Genomic DNA, 22,002 nt, shown 5'->3' with positions numbered 1-22,002 from the left:
TTGTTTTAGCACTTCTATGTTCCAGTGAACCTTCTACAGTACACAGCTATTTCTTTATGTGGATGAAAAGCATCTATAGTTAAGAACCAGTCTTTAAATTGCTCTGTAAATTGTGAGTTCTCCAATTTACCTTACTAACTCACTATTGTTTTTACATAGTACACTTTGGTACTTTTTATGCTAGAATTATACAGGGCCTATTTATGATTTCATATTGAAAAGAACCTGCTTATGATTATACATGGAAAAGGTAAAAAATAATTGTGACTGACCCTCTGGTCACCTTAGTTGGATACAAGTCTCCGTAACCCTCCACATTTTCCAAATAAACTATATTCACTATGGACTAACCCTCCAACCCATGTCTCCCTGCCCAGCTCCCCTTACTGGACTATTCCTTTGTATAAGTCACCCTGTGTCAATTGTGAGTGCAGGGTGTGTGTGTAATGTGGTTGTTTGGGGTTAAATGTTAGTGTGCTCTCCTGTCTTGCTAATGCTTGCAATCAACTAGGTGGATTTGGTTGTGGAACCCGTACAGTGCCACTGGTTGGTTGCAAGGATCTAGCAACGGCTGTATGCATGACCTGAATGGCAAGAATGGCTCATTTGCATATTCAGGTAGATATGCATATTGCTAATTCTGCATGCAGGAGAAATGTTTTGTGTTTAATATTGTCTTCCCCACCCCTTTATAAATATGCTATTATGTTATTATATTTCCCTGAATGTTTTCTGACTTGTTTTTGTTATTTGTAGTTTATTAAGTGTGTCACAGCAAGCTCTATGTATCGAACGTATGGGCTTGCCCCAAGTAAAATAAAGTATTGCATGTTAGTTCATTTTGGAACTTGTGTCCTATGTAGTATTTAAGGGATCCCAGTGACAGAGTCTTCGGACCTGTTTGCTGGCTGAAGGATCCCTCTAGCCCTAGGAAAAGTCAGAAGAGCTAGGCCTGAGAGCTGCAAATGCCATTGTAAAGGCAATAACAAGCACTATAAGCAGAGCTGCAGAGGGAATGATACATGCCTGGAAGGAATAGGCCGAGGGGACGATACCTGCCTGGAAGAAGGGCTGCAGCACAATAGGCAGTTGGGACTATACCTGCCTGGAAGGAGAGATGCAACCTGGTCGGGTGAAAAAGCTCCAAAAGGACCCCAGTCAAGATGCGGCAACTGGGGGAGAAACGCATCCGGTTTCCCGGGAACAAGCTAGGGAGCGATCTTGGAGGTACCCAGCCGAGGTACAGGGAGCTCCGTCACAATAATCATTGTGTACGTTGTCACCTTTTATTGCTTTGATTTTACATAATTGACATTAACCAGCCCAGACCTCTTGTTCTGAGTTGCTTAATGATACCCCAAAGGGGTATTAAAGGGGTAAAATCTGTATGTGCAGCATTTCATTTTTATAGCATATTTGGTCGTTTTGATGGGGATACAAAGGTTTTGGAGAAAGGTAATAGATTTAATTAAGCAAATGTTGCCCCTTTCGGTCACTCTCACCCCTTCACATGTTTTACTGGGCTGGCCTGGCCTGATGCCCTTCCAGATAGGGTGCAACAAAACCTTTTATGGTTCCTCTTAAATGAAGCCATTGATCTAAGACCCAGATCAGATGTAGGCATCCTTTGGCACTCCAGATGTGGACTACATCTCCCTTGATAATTTCCCAGCATTATGGCTGTGAGAGCATTATGGGAGATGTAGTCCAAAACTACAGGAAATTACCTGAATCTCCCTCTATTGAGGAATGGGTGGACAAAGTAGAAGTCATGAGAGCTGTGGAAGAAATTGCACTAGGGAGCGAGAGGGTCTTTTTGTAAGGTATGGAATCTGTGGATTGATCACTGGAGAAATAAACTTTTTTCTAGGATAAGGACATCAAAAGAGTATTGTGGAAGCACAGTTGGTATTTGTCTGTGATTATACGTTACTTTTTTTCGGTAAATGAGGCATTTTGTTATTATGATTTAATGATTGTTTTATTTATTCCAATTATGGATAATAAATAATGAAATAAAACATTATGTTTTGTTGATGATATTTATACATTTTCTAAACAGACTAATTGTTTTGTGATAAGTCATGAATGTTTTTGTGATGACCTAACACAAAACAATTAGTCTGTTAATGAAAAATGCTCAATTAACATCAGCTTATACAAAAAAAGGAATGCTGCACATACAAACTCCAGGCAACATGACCATTTCAAACCAATGAAGTGGTCATGGTGCTTGGAGTAACCCTTCAAGATTCTCAGCTGTGCATATGGCTGTATGTGCAGCTGGGAAACATAACCCATAACTGGCTAATTGAGGGATTGGGAAAGGATCTTCCTCATCTTATGCACCAATGTAATTACTTGGGAGAAGATCTGAACCTGAATCCCTACACCCATAAAGTACCCAAAAATGACAGCATGATGAAAGACTTAGAGTTAGGGAATAGTTACTGTTAGAGTCTTAGAGGGTATCTACCTTAAAGACGATGACTATGATTGGTCAGCATTAATCTGCTAATTATGTCCCTGTTGGTTGCAGGGGAACCCCAGGCTTTGATCTCTTCTTTGGGGACATGTTATTCAAATTCTTCTGTATCTATGATGCTTGTTGTAGAACTGGAACCCAAGTGCAGACAACTGCACATCCTTGAAAATAATCACTACCAACAATGGCCTGGAGCACATGGGAAAAAAGAAAGAAACTGGAGTCTGGAAGAAAACTTGAACCAGATTGTCAGAGCACTGAATGAGTAAAATAGAGCCAGAATCAGTCTAAAGATAAAAATCGGTGAGCAGGGCAGCACTGAGTCAAAGATCAGGTACTGAGGTTAAAGGTCAGAAATCTAGGAGTCCAATAGAACAGGAGGAAAGTCAGGATACAGGGACTGGAAAGGAGCAGGGCAGCAAGGAGAGCAAGAACAGAATGCAAATCGCCAGGACAGAAAGATGCCAAGTAAGTGAGCTTGAGTGCCTTGGGGTTTCATAGGTAGAGACCATTCAGGTGCGCATGCAGGGTGCAGAGTAAACTCCATTGCCAAGTTGACACAAATTCCATCATGCATCAATAGGAACAAGACATGTGTTGCAATCGGTAATTAGAGGCTCTCCTAGGTGGCCGTCGTTCGGCTTCCGACCATGCGGCGGTCGGCCATCTTGGATTCGCTATTCTTCAGCGGTGTTTGGTCGTCGAGCGCCTGGAACTGAAAACGGCTACTCGACGACAAGAACACCGCTGGACTTCCAGACCGGTAGGATCGTTCCCCTAAGTGCAATCGGCAGATTGAGGGGAACTTCAATGTAAACTATATTTGTTGCGGCGTTCGGTCATTTCCGCTGGGATCTGAGCGGTATTCTCACAAAAGATGCGCTCGAACCCCAGCTATCTGCCGAACGTTCGGTTATGTCAATGTACCGTATAAAGCTCATAAAAGGTATTTTAATGTGAATTTTCGGTTTTGCTACACGAGGGGATAATCCACTTAATCGTCCATTTTAGTGGGAGTATCCCTCTCGTGTAGCAATGCACCCTGGGAGAATTACACTGCATGATGGGAGGAATCCCCTGAAACCTCTGTAAGGAAACCCCTTGCATGGGGAACTGTATAAATATACAAGCCTGTGAATAAAGCCAGTTAGTTGCCTCCCAGACTGTGTTTCGTCCGGTTATTGGGAGGATTGGGATATTGCCTTACTTTTCAGCGCTGACTGTGGATTTACCTGTTATACCAGCGGAGATCGTGGATTCTAATATTGCACTCCGCTACAACATGCATTAAAATTGCGTCACCCTGGCCCATGCTCCATAACTGATGCAACTCAATAATGATGCAAATAATGTCGCAAAGCTGCTGCCGTCCCCAGATAATGCTGAGGGCGCCATAGACCAGCAGAACACTAATGCCTTGTTTCCACTGAGCGGATCGGTTCAGTTTGGTTCGGTACAGTTCGCTATGTTGGGTGTTTCCATTATGAAAGTGGCCCATACAACCGAACCGTGCCGATCCATTCAGGGTCCTGCTTCAGATGTAGGGCCTATGAAAAGGAACGGTTCGGTTAGGGTGGAGCTACTATACAATCCATTGATTGGTGGACAGGAAGAGCATTTTTTCTAAACCTCGCATGGCCCTGAAAGGTCTGACTTGCAGTGGAAACGCTCACCAGAATGGGCTGGTCCATTCTAAACCTTCCAAACTGTACCGACCCGAACCGATCCGCTCAGTGGAAACGAGGCAAAAGATGTAGGTGAGGGAAGGCCCCAGCCTGCCAAACTAATTCCTTTATTGTATGAATTTGTAACTTAGCTAGGGTTATTAGCAGTATTTGTAGATATTTATTATATATTAATAATCAATGTTGTGTATATAATAAAAGAGAACTGCTTCATACAAGAGAAAGATAAGCAATGCTACCCCAAATACAATACAGGAGTAAATATAATAACTAAATGGAATTAAAATGATGATCTGATCACTTAAATGTAATGTGATATTGCTTTGCATTTCCTAGAACAGAAATCTGTTGAGTATAATCCAGGACAGTAAATTATGTGCAAATGCAACTCTGCTGTACATCGCCATCTAGAGTACATTCCCAGTATTGAATACACACAGTATATCGCAATCCTGGTTTGGATGGATATCCAACAAAAGTGTTTGCACACAGAGTATATTTTGGAAATAAATCCCTTTTTATATTTTCTGGCAGTGATGTGGTTTCTATGGTTCGAACTGCTGCTCCCTTTTGATCAGCCAATGACTGAGCAGATCCTGATGTACTTTGACATTGCAAGAAAGAGCAACTGCATTTTCTTTCCACTCTTAAGACACAAATTACAACTGGTATAATGAGATCATATTCAAGAAATCAAATCTCCTTTCCATTTCTAAATGTTATTATTAGATCAAATCCCAATATTGCAGGCTTTTTTCTCCATCCACTCATAACCTACCGAACTGCTGGGGAAAAAAAAGTAGGTTTTACATACCAGGCAAAGCTCCCGGCTCTGCTCGTTGCACTCCGTCTGACGCTGGAAGTCAAGCAGAGTCCCAACCAAAAGGCTTCATATAGAGAAGGAACAGCTACAATTGGCAATAACTCTGAATGTGCAGTTTTTCAAACAGAAACACTGCAGATTCAGACTCCTACCACCATCACCCCTTCAAATCACTAAAGTGGTCATGGTGGTTTCAGCAACCCTTTCATAGTATCTGCTTACACCACTTGAAGAGTTCTATGGTTACTATACTACTAAGTGTCTGAAATTTCAGGACCAGACTCTGCTTTTTATGTTACCTACTTGAGCCAGTTTTTTTCTGCAGTCAGGACATATCGTTTCATTATAATTTATTGTCAATATTGTGTTTGCCATGAAATTTCAGTAAAAAAAAAATATACATGGAAAAAAATAGTAAATTGACAATAGATTTTCCTTCCCACAATTCTTCAGGAGAAATAGATCAATGGACACAAGAATCATAGGTGATTGTCCTCTTCATCAGGGTAATGATGCTTTTCAGCTCATGGTTTTAAAGTGGAATATGCACTTAAAGGGACTCTCCAGTTGCAGGAAACAAACCGTTTTCCTGGCACTGCAGGTCCCCTCTCCCTCCCACCCCCATCCCATGTTGCTGAAGGGGATAAAACCCCTTCCGTGATTTACCTGTATCCAGCGCCGATATCACTTAGCGCTGGGTGAGGCTCTGCCTACGCCCCTTCCCCACCGACGTCATCTTGCGGGGGAGACCTATTGAGCATGCGCGGCTGGCGGCGGGGGAGACCTAATGCGCACGCGCATTAGATCTCCCCATAGGAAAGCATTGAATTATTGCTTTCCTATGGGGATTTCAGCGACACTGGAGGTCCTCACATAGCGTGAGGACCTCCAGCGTCGTTATAGCACACTTTTTGTGTTCTATGAACACAGAAGTGTCCTCTAGTGGCTGTCTAGTAGACAGCCACTAGAGGAGGACTTAACCCTTCAAGGTAAATATTGCAGTTTATGAAAACTGCAATAATTACACTTGCAGGGTTAAAGGGACACTATAGTCACCAGTGCAACTACATGTATTCCTGACCCTATAGTGTTAACACGACCATCTATCCCCCCCTGGGCCCCTCATGCCTCCATAAATATAGTAAAAATCTTACTGTATTCAAGCCAGAAGCTGTAAATCTGCATGCTGTTAGACTCAGGAAAAACAAGCAGTCTGCTGACATGTGATAGCCTGATCCAATCACAGTGCTTCCCCATAGGATTGGCTGAGACTGACAAGGAGGCAGATCAGGGGCAGAGCCAGCATGATTCAAACACAGCCCAGGCCAATCAGCATCTCCTCATAGAGATGAATTGAATCAATGAATCTCTATGAGGAAAGTTCAGTGTCTGCATGCAGTGGGAGGAGATACTGAATCACAGAATGCTCGTGCACAGCAGATCTGAGTGGATGGAGGCAAAGTACCTCTGGTTCACTCTGAGTGACTGCAACTGGAGATGTTCCTAGCGTTCAATGTAAACACTGTATTTTCTCAGTAAATACAGTGTTTACATGAGAGGCTGCAGGGAGCTATAGTTCTCACCTGAACAACATCATTAAGCTGAAGTTGTTCAGGTGACTATAGTGTCCCTTTAAGGGTAGTGGGAGTTTTCACCCAGACCACTCCAATGGGCAGAAGTGGTCTGGGTGCCTGGAGTGTCCCTTTTAAAGGAACACAATTGGGTCAGGAACACAAACATGAGGTGGCTTGCCCCCCTTCCTTAGCCCTCGTAGAAATGGTTAAAACATACCTTATTTCCAGTGTCAATTCAGGTAAAATAGGTAAACTTTCTACCTCATCCATCCACCTCAAGCTCCCGAATGAGTTACTTCCATTTATAAAGGAACCTTTCACTGAATTCTACAACATGCAAAACCATAAGCACCACAATAAAGACAAATTGAACAATGTATGATGAAATTAATTCTGCAATGCCGGCTCAGCTCAAGCTATTAGAGCTCATAAAGTAATAAATATACAATGTATCATGAAGATAGATAGAAGATAGAAACTGTTACGGCATTACTGACTTATTTTCCTTACTTTCAGCGACTCCACTCCCAGAGTGTTACAATGTTGTAACATCCACCCTCAGGCATTGCCTTGTTGCCACCCCTCTGTACAACAAATGGCCAGAGCAGGCCATTCTCTTTCATAACGATAGGAGAAGAGAGAGGGGAGGGGTGCAATTTCTTCTAATAAGCAATATTTAAGATTTGTCTGTAGAATATATTTACTATCCTTTAACAGAGAATAAGTTGTAGTACCCACAACAGGTGCACTTTTAGAGGAACACTCCACATGCTATAGTGGTTATGGTGCCAGGAGGGCCTTGCTGTCCCTCCCCCCATTGTAAATAGTCAAACCACTTTAGAACAGTGTTTTTATTTATTACTGGCATGTATAAAGCGCCAACATATTCCACAGCGCTGGAATGACAACAGTACGACTTTTTACCGGGGTGCGCTCCCCACCTCATTCCAGCAGCCAGGAGAGCCGAATGCTCCCAATTAGGAGCTTCCACTAGCTCTCTTAAACTAAGCACTGCAGTGACGGACTAACCCATTGACTGGCAGCATCAGCTGATCTCTCTCAGGGAAAGATCTAAGTCGTGCATCGCTTGCTTTAGCTCAAACAGAGAGCTTCCAGTTCTCTGAAAGCTGTATTTAAGATTTGTTCTATGTGTGCTAAAACTGTATTCTTAACTCTATAGTATGCCCCTGTCCCTGTTTCTTTAGGGGTGGAAGGGTTAAAAATACTTTTTTCACTCACCTAATGCCAACACCTGGTCCCTCACTGGATTGCCCTCCTCCCGCGTCGTCATACAGATGGAGGAACCTAACACACATTAGAGCTTTTGCTTTGCATGAAAATGTCCAGTGTCTTCATAATCCCCATAGGAAAGCACTGACACACTGTTCAATGTTATTTTACAGAGTTAAACTCTGTGAGAAACAAGGAAGTGCCTCTAGTGCCTGTCTTGTAGACAACCACTAGAGGTGGACTTCTTTGAAACTGCAATGGTTTCACTTGCACGGTTAGGAAGACAGGGACACTGCACCCAGGCCACTTTAACAAAGTGGTCTGGGTGCCTATAGTATCCCTTTAAAGGAAAACATGTATCCAAACAAGGATTTGAAGTGTTTAAATGAATAATATGGAGATTGAAAGAACCAATAACACCATGATCAGTTTTCAAAAGAACATTCATTTTGAAAATAATAATATTACTTTTTAATCACAAACCTTATGCATATTCCTGCTTAGTACTGGAACTTAGTAAATGTGAGAATGCAATGTGTACAATGCGTATTTTGTTACTCTGGTAGCCTGCCAATACTTTATATAACCAAAAGAAAACAAACTTGAGTACCTTTCTCCTTCCACTATCCGAATGATTGTATGTAAAGGTTTCCCATTGAACTCATGCGATATTAATTGTTTGAATCAGAAGTTTCGCTCAAGATGCATTCCTGACCCAGTCCTTTTATAACCCAAATCTAGACATCTAGGGGCAGTTCAAAGTTGCTCTTAAATTGCAAACATAACTAACAATTTAATACAGGTAAGAGTTGTGTTTACTTGCGTTGTATTTGACTTGCACCTGACTCTTCCAATATTTGAGGTACATTTGGGTCCAGGAATAAAATTATGGTCCATCTTGCTGTTCACTAACTGATTCCATCAATATTTTAACCGCATGATATTTTGAAAGAGACACTTCTACTGTGCGGTGCTGGATAAATTAGCAATGTATAATAATGCTTTCTTCATTGTGACACTATGCAGAGCAACCCAAATCAGTGCAATCGAGATACTGCAGAGTTAGGCTGATCCCTATTGAAAACCAGGAGTCCTTGCCATAACCATGATAGTACAGAGTTACACTGACCTGAACAAAACTCTAAGAAATCTTGCCTTCAGAAGTCTCAGCACCTGCAAAAAAACTAGGAATTATTTCATTTTACAAAAAAACAAGTCCTGCGCCCAAACTCCCACTACTCTTGGGCGGCAGCAGCGATCATGGTACACATCAGCCCCAATACATACAGTAAAAAACAAAAACAAAAAGTTACCTGGGCTCTTTCCCAAATCCCTATGTATATTTAAAGAAAATGTTAACTAATGGAGGTTATTTAGTTACTCCAATGGCCTTTAGAGGGGATGCTCACCTGCGCAGGTAACTTTTTTTCTTTGGTATTTACTGTAAAATATACATAGGGATTTGCGAAGGAGTGTACTGTGGTCGTTGCTGCCGCCAAAAAAGTAGTGTGAGTTTGAGCACAGGACTTGTTTTTTTATATTTGTATTCACTTTTGGATCACACAGCTATGTTACTTTTTTTTCTTTCATTATTTCATATTACCTGCCAAGTGTTCTGACATCTTTTTGACGTCTGTGAAGTCGGTATTATAAATGGAACTTGAAATGAGTTTACCTTCATGCTATTGATGATTGTTGTTGCATTGTCAATTAGAATTACCTCTGATTATTAGTCACTTAGAACATGTTATCACATTGGCAGTCTAAAAATGTGAAGAAAGGAAAATGAAGTAATAATATTATGAAATCCAATGTCATTTCACACTAACAAGATTTTCCTAAGTGTATGTTTTAGATGAGATTCATCATGCCTATTAAATTAACAATAAAGAGCCATCTTATTGATTGCATTAAGCCATAACTAAATCGTGCAACATTCAATACTACAAGTATTTCATCACAGTGATAAATTATGTTAGATTTTAAAAAATGCAGTTAAAGGCACTTATCAAATGTTCTCACATCTCCAGCTAATTACTGCCTTTTAAAAACAGAATCTACATTATCTTCTTGTAGAAATGTGGCCTGCAGATCATCAATAGAGGTTCCTGTACTCCCAACTTCTGATGTTACTGATAATCTTCCCAAATTGTCCTACAATTAAACACAGTTCCTCACTATCAACGCACTTTAATAGAGGTTTTAATGTTCTGAACTACACATGTCACTATCACCATTGTAAACTGCAGGGAATTCAATGAAAGATCTTGCAGGGCTATTTACTAAAGTGGGAATTCAAAGTGCATATCATATTTAAAGGGACACTATAGTCACCAGAACAACTACAGCTTATTGCATTTGTTCTGGTTCGTAGAATCATTTCCTTTAGGCTTTTTGCAGTGAACACTGTTTTTTTTTAGTGAAAATGCAGTGTTTACATTGTGGCATAGGGATAACTCCCCTGGCTGCTCCTCAGATGGCTACTAGAGGTGCTTCCTGGGGCAGTAGTGCCATTCAGTGTCTCCACTATCTGCATGGAGACACTAAACGTTCCTCATAGAGATGCATGGATTCATTGCACCACTTTAAGGAGATGCTGATTGGCCAGGGCTGTGTTTGGCTCCGCCCTGCCTACTTGGCAATCTCAGCCAATCCAATGCTTTATGATGATGTCAGCCAAAGAGGCAGATCTGGGGCAAGACCTGTTCCTGCAGACTTGTAGAGATCTGGAAATAAGGAAAATTGTAACCCTTTCTAAGGGGGAAAGCGGGTGGTGTGGCAAGCCACCTAAGTGGTGGTTTTAAAACTATAGGGTCTGGAATACATGTTTGCTGAAAGCCTAGCTGATTTTTTTTTCCAGATAAGCTATTTTGTCATTAAATTTGAAATTCACTTTGAATTCTAAAATTATTGAATAACCCTGAAAGAGAATTTTAAATATTAGGTCAAAATAACCAAATATAAACATAGCTGACTTAAAGGATTTGTGGAAGACTAACACTCCTAATTTTGTTTGCGTTCATAACAATTCACATTTTAGCAAATAATCTTGAAAGTATCTGGTTAGTGAAATGACATGTCTCTATAGAAACAAGGGTCGTTTTATAAAACTTATAGAAACAATGACCTGCAAACTAGTACTCTATAGTAAAATATTACTGTATGGGGATATTAATGTTATCCCTACCAATTCTATTTATGCATTGAATTCATGTGAATGTGGAGCCTAACTTTTTTTTTTTTACCCCTTACTGGGGAGACAGTCCCTGAAGCATTGTTGCACGCTAACAAGGCTATAGTGCTTATAGTGCCACTTTAACAACCAAAGGCCCTGTAAAAGACTATAGTCTGTTTCCAAAAAAAGGAGACCAGCAGTGATTTCAAAATCAGGATTATGAGGTTTAGATTCCTGATTAGAGTCTCCGTCTCCCTTACCACCTCCATACAATAAGTGAAGCATTGCCAGACATCATAATGTAGACCTGACAGATGGCTGCCTGTTACATATCTCCTTAATTTCTGTTAGTGGGTTAGGTGTGAGGCAGGGATATGAAGTTATGTCATATGCCCACATATCACAAACAACCCGCATGCTAGAACCAATTCCATATGGCATGTGAAGAGATGGCAGCAGGATGCACTATGGGAAGAAGGCAGGCCGATGAAGCCACTAGAAAAAAAAAAAATATGAAAGATTTTTTTTTTTTTAAATTTCGGCCAGTTTGAACCGTTTTTGGCCGAAATTTCTGTGCCTCCCTACTGTCAGCCAATTATAAGTTATTGTTCATACAATCATTGTACTTGTAACCAGGGATGTATTTAACACAAGGCAAACAAGGCATTTGCCTATGGCGGCACTTTCAGGGGGGTGGCACAAAAAAATGCCACCCCAAGCTACCAGACAAATGCCTTGCTTGCCTTGTGTTCTGGGGCTGTCCACCTTACTGTGAGTGAGTGAGTGAGTGAGTGAGTGTAGCTGTCAGTGTGTGTCTGTGAGTGAGTGAAAGTGTGTGTGTCTTTCAGTGAGAATGGGTGTGCTTGTGAGTGTGTGTCAGTGTGTGTATGTCATTTTATGTGTATCTGAGAGTGTGTGCCTGTCAGTGAGTGGGTGTGTCAGTGTGTGTCTGTCAGTGAAAGTGTGTGTTTGTTAAACAGTGTGTGCTTATGACTGTATGTGTGTGCCAATGACTGTATCTGTCAGTGAGTGTATATCAGTGCATGTATCAATGAGGGCATATGTCTGTCAGTCAAAAAATAGGCCTTTGCACAAATTGGGGGGTCAAATTTAGATTTTGGGGGTGCCCGAATTTATTTGTGCCTAGGGCAGCACAAATCCAAAATACACCACTGCTTGTAACCGATACCAATGATAACACCTATGAGGACCTGTATGTCGTACTGTATACTCCTTGCTTATCTCCCTTGTTAATAAAAACATATCGTTAAAAAAAGAAGAGGCGCACAACATTTCACTATCTGAGTACAGAGAACCTTATTTTGTTGAATCTTATAGCTGTTTTTCTGATGCCCTTAATGCTAGCCTCACTTAGTATACAAATATACATTGCACATGTTTTGTTGTCTATACATTTATTTATTTTTATTTAAACTTTAAGAGCCCACAAGTAATTTTAACTTTGTTTATGCCATTATCAACATATGAGATTGTGACATGGTTATGATGTCATCATTTAAACAATTGTTTCTCACCAGTGCATGAGGGAACACTCACTCAATACTGAATTGGCTGCATTGCTGTTCAGTGCGCTAGAGTTGTCCTTAGAGTTTTATTACTAATTTTATCAAAAATCCACACACAGTGTTTCATACACATTGTACAATTGTGGTACTGTGAACAAACAGTTGGAAACAAATATGACAGACGAGGCAACAGTCCTTGACATTGAGGAAACGATATCTGAGACCAAAGATTCCAGTTCAAAAAGTAAAACTGGATGGTTTCAAAATCTGATATTATGGATACGTTTATTTTGGACAAAACTATGTGATTTCGTTAGGTGTCTAAGACTGCGGGTTTGCAATTGGTGCTCGTTCGCCTGTTTTGAGAAACTGAACATTAGAGGGTTTTTCACAGGCAAAGGAAGAGCCGAAAATCTCACCTGTGAGCAAGACATCATCAACTTCCTCAACAATAACCGCAGCAAAGTAACCGGAGACAAGAACAAGCCCAAGGAAATTGAGGTACATAGCTTTATTAGGAAGTATTAGGCTTGAGTAGACCCTTAATGTACTTGTAATATATGTTATACATTTCATATATCAGCCATAAAAGTTATATATTGTTACAACAAAATGGATAAAATAAAATTTAGATTTAAATGTAACTGTTTACATGTTAAAAATAGGAAAATACATATAAACATGAATATATAGTAAGACATGATTAAGGATATCATAGAGATGGTTTAGAGGACTGACAGCTAATTATGACACCCCAGATGTTTCCGAACTACATTCCTATGGCTGGCTGAGCATCATGGGGAATATCGTTGAGAAACAGTGGTTCCAATCTTATCCATCCTTGGTTTAGAGTAATAACAATAATACAACATCCAAGTCATATACCAATTAATTAATTACTGCTGTACAAGGACTAAGCAGAATCACAGGCACTTAAGATCCAATCTTCAAATGAAAATTTAGCCCAGTGACCCATTCTACCATTGCATTGTAGTTTATAACATAAATATAGCAAATAAATAAATAGACTTATCCCAAAGTGAAAGGTGGGTTTATTACACCTAGGAAGGCAGAGACGCTGTAAAAAAGCATTTATTCAGAACAATTGCATGCACCTAATTTGGGATTTAGGAACCACTGCTCTACTATACAGTTCTATATATGTAAGTCCTTGGGAAGTGGTGATCACAGGCAGATTATCTGCAGGATACCTACATAGGGCCTGATAGGTCATGGGAGATCAGGATTTCAAAAAAATAAATTCACAAGGCATAGGGAAATGGGTGTATTAGGGCATATGGTAGAGAGGCTGGGAGTGAAAAGAGACTGGGAAGAGAGAATAGGCCTATAGCAGTGGAGCTGCGTGGGGATATCCGGCTATGGCAATGGAGTAGGGTAGATGGGAAAGGGGTGTGGATTGGGACAATGGGAGTGAGGCTGTGGAGGGGCGAGTAACACTGTTGCTGGGTATAGTGGAATGTGTCAATGGCAGTAGATATAAATATTCTACTAACAAACTGAACATTATAACCATTAGCAATATTTACAAAGCTCCAACATTTTCCATAGGGAGATACAGTGACCAAGTCAAAAAGAATGATTTATTTTCACCTTCTTGTAAAAAAAGGGCATTCTGTAACTCCACACATTGATCCGCCAATTCATTACACGGAGACTGGCTGGATGAGCACGGAAAACACATTTCTGTTTGTAGACATTTTTATATATTATGCCTTTTGTTGACTGTGAGTGTGTTTGTTTTTTCTCTTTCTTTAGAACCTGCCACAGTCAGTGACATTAAAAACCAAGAAAATTGGCCTAATCAACTTGGGAAACACATGTTTTATGAACAGTGTATTGCAAGCATTATTCATGGCAGCAGAGTAAGTTATGCTTTATTTCACACCAGGGCTGGACTGGGAAAATAATTCAGCCCAGGTATTTAAACGCAGAGCAGCCCAGTTGAAGGGGGCAGGGACAGAACATGGGTGTTTCATGTCATCAATGATGACATGCACGCCACCTCAAAGTGAGTATGCTAATCTGCTGTCAATCCAGGGAAGAGCACTCGCATGGGACCAATGTCCTGTGTTTATTTAACAAAGCACAGCTCTGTGATCTCTGGTGTCCCTATAATATGGATAACAAAGGACAAAAGTGGGGCATGGCCAGTAAAGGGTGTTGTGCATGTGTAGGGGGGCTCTCTGTGGCACTGTATGTGGTTGGAGGCCGATTGTGGGATTGTGTGTTCATAGAGGTGACTGTTTGTGGTGTAGTGTGTATGTGTGTGTGTAAAGGAGTCTGTGGTGTACGATGTGTGGCTATGCACTGTAGTGTGTATATGTTTCCACTGGATGTAAAGTGTGTGCATCTAGGGGCTGTAGAGATTGTGTGTGTGTGTGTGTGTCTCTCTGTCTGTCTGACTAGCAGTTGTTGAGAGAGAAAGCATTTGAGATATATTTGTTGTACTTCTAGAGCATATGTGTATCGGGACTGTTGTGTGCATGTGGGTGTATCTAGGGACTGTAGCGTGTTACCGGAGCAGTAATGTGCCTTTTTATTTATAGGGGCTGTAGTTTGTGTGAACAGGGTAGTTTGTGCTTCAGTGTAGTGTTTATCCATGGACTGTAGTGTGTGAGTCTAGGTGCTATAGAGAGTGTTTGTGTGTCTAGATGTTGTGTGTGCATCTAGGGCAGTGATGGCGAACCTATGGCACGCGTGCCACAGGTGGCACGCCGGGCCCTTTCTGTGGGCACGCGGCCATAGGTTTGCCATCAATGCAGAGTAGGCACCTGCCTGCCCGAAACGGCAGGCGCCTACTCTGCCGGATCGGGAGGCAGGGGGAGGGATCTGTGTAGCAGCTCCCCTGTCCTACGCGCGATGCTGTGTGGAGCGTTGCCGCACGGGAGGACAGGGGAGCTGCTACACAGATCCCTCCCCCTGCCTCCCGACACAGAAACATTGCTTGCCACCACCGGACCACCAGGGATGGCTGTGCCCCCCCCCCCCTTCATTAAAGGTAAGAAGGAGGGAGGGGGATACTGATTTACAATACTTTTTTTATTTTTTTTATTTTATTAAAACACCTTTACCCCTATCCCACACACAGTACCCCAACCCCCCCCACAGCACCCCAAACCCCACACACAGCACCCCTACCCCCCCCCCACAGTACCCCTACTACCCCACACGCAGTACCCCTACCCCCCAAACGCAGTACCCCTACCCCCACATGCAGTACCCATACCCCCCACACGCAGTACCCTTACCCCCCACAGTAGCCCTACCCCCCACACACAGCACCCCTACCCCCTCAGCACCCCTGCCCCCCCACACAGCACCCCTCCCCAGCACCCCTATCCCCCAGCATCCCTCCCCACACCCAGCATCCCACCCCTCCCCCACACCCAGCTTCCCTCCCCTACACTCAGCATCGCTCCCCACCCCTACCTCCACACACAGCACCCCTACCCCCCCATACACAGGACCCCTAGCCCCCCACATAGCACCCCCACAACACACACAGTACCCCTACTCCCCACAGCACAGCACCCTTACCCCTGCCCAGCACCCCTACCCCCCTCACAGCACAGCACCCCTGTCTCACACACACACCACCCCTCACACACACCACCCCTCACACATACCACCCCTCATACACACACACACACACACACCACCACTCATACACACACAGCACACACACACAGCAACCCTCACACACACACTCAGCAAACCTCACACATACAGCAACCATCACACACACACAGCGCAACCATCACACACACAGAGCACCCCTCACACAAACACATACACTACACCCCTCAATGCAGTGTGTGTGTGTATTCAGCAGTCTGTGTGTGTGCGTGTATTCAGCAGTCTGTGTATGTGTGTGTGTGTGTGTATTCAGCAGTCTGTGTGTGTGTATTCAGCAGTCTGTGTGTGTATTCAGCAGTGTGTGTGTGTGTATTCAGCAGTCTGTGTGTGTATTCAGCAGTATGTATGTGTGTGTATTCAGCAGTCTGTGTGTGTGTGTGTGTGTATTCAGCAGTATGTGTGTGTGTCTATTCAGCAGTCTGTGTGTGTGTGTGTATTCAGCAGTCTGTGTGTGTATTCAGCAGTCTGTGTGTGTGTGTATTCAGCGGACTGTGTGTGTGTACTCAGCAGTCTGTGTGTGTACTTAGCAGTCTGTGTGTACTCAGCAGTCTGTATGTGTATTCAGCAGACTGTGTGTGTTTGTGTACTCAGCAGTCTGTGTGTGTGTGTGTGTGTGTGTGTACTCAGCAGTCTGTCTGTATGTGTATTCAGCAGACTGTGTGTGTGTGTTTGTGTATTCAGCAGACTGTGTGTGTGTGTATTCAGCAGTCTCTGTATTCAGCAGTCTTGTGTGTGTGTGTATTCAGCAGACTGTGTGTATGTATTCAGCAGTCTCTGTGTGTATGTATTGCATTTGTTGGAGATACTAAAAAATATAAGCTTAATTTTATCTATTTATATCATTATTTAAAATTTGTATTATTAAAACTCTCTGTTGTTGTGTTCAGTGGTGTATCCTGGTTTTGTGCTGCCCTAGGCAGGACAAAACTCAGGCGCCCCCCTCCACCCGCGCCACCCCCACCCAACCTTTCCCCCCGCCCCGCATTCTAAATACACACACACACATTCACTGACAGATACGCATACACTAGCTAACAGAAACACACACTCGCTAACAGAAACACACACACACCAACAGACACACTCACACTCAGTAACAGACAAACACACTCACTAACAGACACACACTAACAGACACACACTCACTCACTAGCAGACACACACTCACTCACTAGCAGACACACACACTCACTAACATACACACACACTAACAGAAACACACACTAACATACACACACAGTCACACACTAACAGACACACACACACTAACAGACACACACACACACACACACACACTAACAGACACACACAGTCACACACTAACAGACACACACACACACTAACAGACACACACACTAACAGACACACACACACACTAACAGACACAAACACTAACAGACACACACACTGACACACACACTAACAGACACAAACACTAACAGACACACACTGACACACACACACTAACAGACACAGACACACACTAACAGACACACACACTAACAGACACACACACTAACAGACAAACATACACTCACCCACCCACATTAACACATTTTTTGAAATTTATTTTTAACACATTTTTTTTTTTAAATTTTTTAACACATTATTTTTTTATTTATTTTTAACACATTTTTTTAAAATTTATTTGTAACACATTTTTTTTTTAATACCACCACCCCCCAGCCTCCTTACCTTTGGGAATGCTGGGGAGGGGGGTTGTCTCTTCCTCCCTGGTGGTCCAGTGGCTGCTGGGCGATCGGGCGGCACTGCCTGGCGGGCGGGCGGGCGGGCGGGTGGCCGGCTGGCGAGGGAGCACTTCCCCTGAGCTGTCTGCTCAGCTCCCTCGCGCGCCTCAGAGTGAGGCTGGGAGACGGAATATGACGTCATATTCCGGCTCCGCCTCCCAGCCTCACTCTGCGGCTGGCGAGGGAGCTGAGCAGACAGCTCAGGGGAAGTGCTCCCTCGCCGGCCGGCCGGCCGCCCGATCACCCAGCAGCCCGCCGGCATGTCTGTTAGCCGCAAGGCTAACAAGACATTTGCCTTGGGCATTTGGGGGCGGCTTTTTTTGCCGCCCCCTGGAAAATGCCGCCCAAGGCAAATGCCTTGTTTGCCTCGCGGCTAATACACCCCTGGTTGTGTTCTTTTAAAACAAAAGTTGTTAATTAGTTCGGACAACAGTACGAGTTGTTTTTTCTAAACTTAGACCTCAGTATTGAGGTTTAATTGCCGTGTTGGCACTTTAAGGGAAAAAAAGTTGGCATGTATTGCGGTTTGGGCACTCGGGCTCAAAAAGGTTCGCCATCACTGATCTAGGGGCTGTCGTGTGCGTATGTGTGTATCTAATGTTTATGTATGTGGACTGTTGTGTGTGTATATTAATATAAGCTGTAGTGTGTGTATGGGGCTACAGTGAGTTAGCATTGGGGCTGCTGTGTGCATTTATTTTGTATCTCATATAAGTTGGAATGTCCAAGAATAAGATGTAAAACACATGTTTTTATTTCAGTTTTAGGAGGTACGTGTTATCTCTGAATCTGAGCGGGTGCCAATCACTGATGGAGAAATTGAAACATCTTTTCAAGAAGTTATCTCATACAAACAAGGTATGTTTTTAAAGGGACATTTCAAGCACCATAACCACTAGAGTACTCTGGCCTCCCCCCTCTCCCCAATTTGTAAGTAGTCAAACCATTGTAGATCAGGTTGACTTCTTACCTAGGATCTGCACGGCGTCGCTCTACACCCACAGTACTTCTGACAGACAGCTTTCCACTATTTGAGTTAAGCCTGGCGATACAGGGTTTAGCTCAGAAGGGCAAATGGAAGATCCTGTCTAGAAGTTTCTGACTCTCCAAGTTAAGTAGCGGAGTCATGGCATATGTGGACCCCTGGTAAAAAGTGATGCCTTGGTAAAACGCATTGACTACTAAAAAAAGGGGGTGGGGGAAGGGGGGAAACCAGGGACAGGGCACACTGTATTGGTTATGGTGCCTAGAGTATTTCCTTATTTATAGAAATTCTGAAAGTTCCAATTTGCTTAACATTAAAAAAACTAACTATAGGGGCGGGGCCTGACACTCAGTGGTCACGTCTACAGCGTGGAAACAGAGGACGTGGGCTCGGAAAGGCATATACATGCCAAGAGTCTGGTCCTGCATCTGATTGCTGCCGTCCTGAACCTCAGTCCAAACTGGGTCGTACCCCTGGTAACTGCACTCCACACAGAAGATGATGTCCGGTTAATCAGGCATCGAAATCTGCACATGAGGGCACGGAAAGGCGGGTCTGTGGCACAGGATACCCTTGGGATCAAGACTCTAGGAGATCGGCTACTGAGCACAAAGGGGCCATGAGGGGTCGCTTACATAGGCTGCCTTACGTTGATAATAGACACAGCAAGAATATTCCAACGGTGCCCAATTCAGGCATAGGCCAACAGTCCCTCCTGTACATAATCCATAGCCCTCACCTTGGGCTTTGAGCTAGGGCTCATTTATTCACCATCCCAGTTGTCCAATGTACCATTCACATTTATTTAGTCTATTTGCTTGGTTTTAATCTTATCTCCCAGCCAAATCAGCATCCTGGAGAATCTGGTCTATGTATTTCAACACTCAGTGATAAATTGTTTGAGATGCAGATGTGTGTTTTCTATGTTTTTTCCTCTTATCTCTCACATCTCTGCTCCATACACCATCTAGTTTAATTTTAATCCTAAAAATGTGCCATGACACTGTTTCACACTGTTATTGCTTAGTTTGCTAATGCTGTTGTGGCTTCACAAGCTCATGTATTAGCTTTTGCACAACAAAAATAAAGAATATATATAAAAAAAACAACTAACTATACATTTTTATTATTTAAAATACAGCACAAAACTTGTGTAAAACCTTATTTTTACACAAATCCTAAGCAATACATATGAATGGGCATGCCCACCTATATGTTGCAAAAATCTGAAATCTATAATACAACAATAAAGTTAACCTAGCCTTAAAATGGGCATACAAAAACAATGCCTTATGTCAATATCACTGTGCCTTTCTCTTGCCAGTACAACATTTTAAATTAATGTATTTTTTCCCATTTCTAACCAGCGAATAGCTTATGCACCTTGTGAATTTGTTATGGCTTCAAGACCACCTGGGTCCAGTCCTAATTCCCAGGAAGACTCTGCCGAGTATCTCAGATTCCTTCTAAACAGGTACATATACTTGGTCTATACTTAGTCTATTTAACTAGTAATTGTTGACTATAGTGTTGTAGTCGTCATTCATACCTTAAACATTGTGAAGAATAGCAAAATGCACAATATTAAACGGTATTATTGAATTCATTTTAACTGATAATTTAGAAGGTGTTTCTTTATAAAATAGCTCAAGTTCATTGCTAAAATCTACATATTAGCTAATTAGTCTTTAAAAGATACACTCTGTGTGCATAAGACAAATGCTGAAGCTTTTAAATTTCCATTGTTCGTGCCTTATATTTGTTTGTGCATTAGATTGCAAGAAGAGGAGAAATCAACACAGAATTCAACACCTCGGAGCACAGAACTGGGGAAGGAAGAAAAAACTGTGCTAGAAAGCATGTTTGGGGGAAAGCTGAAAACAAACACTTGGTGTAAGACCTGCAAAAGCACCTCCCAGAAGAGAGAAAATTTCACTGATCTTCCTCTGGCTTTCTCTTCATTTGTCAAACAAGCACCGGTAATGGCATGCTCTACCGAGGAAAAACATTACGATTCTGTTACAATCAATATGACCCCAGCTGCAGAATCACCCACTAGCAACATCTCATGTCAAAAAACTGGAGAGGAAAAGACACAGGAAACACCTTCGGTAAAAGTCCTGCTAACTAGTTTCCTGGCACCAGAGGTTCTCGATGGAGATAACAAGTATCAGTGTCAAACATGTGCTTCCCTCCAGACAGCAGAAAGGACTAAGATGATTGTGGAAGAGCCACAATATCTCATTTTAACTTTACTGCGATTTGCTTATGATACAATCTGCAATGTGAAGCGTAAGATATTGGATCCTGTGTCCATTCCACTCGTACTGGATTTGCCTGTAGAGAGATCAACATCTCGGGCTGCATCAGCAGATCAGACACTGGAGAATGAGAATACAAGACCTGAGGTAGAAGACCTGTCACATAACCAACAAGTGCCCTATGTTTTAAATTCTGTTGTGGTCCATTCTGGGTTATCATCTGACAGTGGTCACTATTATTCTTATGCGAGGGACATATCTGATAATTCAGGGTGTTCACATTCTGAAAAACACCCTTCGGCCCTCGGCTCTGTGAATGTAAATGAAGAATGGTTTCTGTTTGATGACAGCAGTGTTTCCAGGAAAACAACACACTTCGTATTAAACAGACAGCCTTCCCTGGCCACACCATATATACTGATTTATAAAAAATCCAACTGTGGGGAGACGCGAAGTGTTTAGCCTAGCTAAGCAAGAGGAGTCTAAGTCACCGAGGATATTCCACTTCAGAAGGAGCCCAGAAATATAATAAGAAGACATAATAAAGAATATGTAGACATGTAAAAGCAACTTTCATGTATTTTAATAAATAATATATGCTTAATTAAAATGTGTTAAAATAGTGTTCAAATTCCTACGCCTTTATGGGCCTCCATTTACCCCCTTACCTACTTCGCCCATTTCATATTATATAACGTAACTATATGGAAATATTACCATTCATTCATATTATTTAATCTCATAATGTCATTTTAATCATCTCCCTATCTCAAAGATAATTGTTTCACCTTTCAAATTATAATAAAAAGTAAAAGGGAGTCGAAAAGGAGCCTAACTGTAATGCCAAGAGTCC

The 22,002-nt window shown here is 42.2% G+C and overlaps 1 protein-coding gene across 1 annotated transcript; it reads left to right on the top strand.

Annotated features, from left to right (window-relative positions):
- Positions 1-1,163: 1,163 nt before the first annotated feature.
- Positions 1,164-21,611, top strand: LOC134614082 (ubiquitin carboxyl-terminal hydrolase 38-like). Its single transcript, XM_063457542.1, has 7 exons — positions 1,164-1,227; positions 2,615-2,750; positions 12,816-12,999; positions 14,275-14,381; positions 18,665-18,761; positions 20,256-20,362; positions 20,663-21,611. Exons 1-7 carry the CDS (start codon positions 1,164-1,166, stop codon positions 21,609-21,611), a joined length of 1,644 nt encoding a protein of 547 aa, XP_063313612.1.
- Positions 21,612-22,002: the final 391 nt, after the last annotated feature.

The sequence above is a fragment of the Pelobates fuscus genome, chromosome 1 (assembly GCF_036172605.1).
Source record: "Pelobates fuscus isolate aPelFus1 chromosome 1, aPelFus1.pri, whole genome shotgun sequence".
Classification (NCBI taxonomy): Eukaryota; Metazoa; Chordata; class Amphibia; order Anura; family Pelobatidae; genus Pelobates; species Pelobates fuscus.
This window is presented reverse-complemented; position numbering and strand designations above follow the sequence as displayed.

Bases quoted from the DNA above. Each gene is read 5' to 3' on its own strand.
- LOC134614082 (XM_063457542.1), top strand. From the start codon at position 1,164: ATGCGGCAACTGGGGGAGAAACGCATCCGGTTTCCCGGGAACAAGCTA. The intron at 1,228-2,614 runs GTACCCAGCCGA...TGCTTGTTGTAG, and splicing joins GCTAGGGAGCGATCTTGGAG to AACTGGAACCCAAGTGCAGA. The intron at 14,382-18,664 runs GTAAGTTATGCT...TTTTTATTTCAG, and splicing joins GCATTATTCATGGCAGCAGA to TTTTAGGAGGTACGTGTTAT.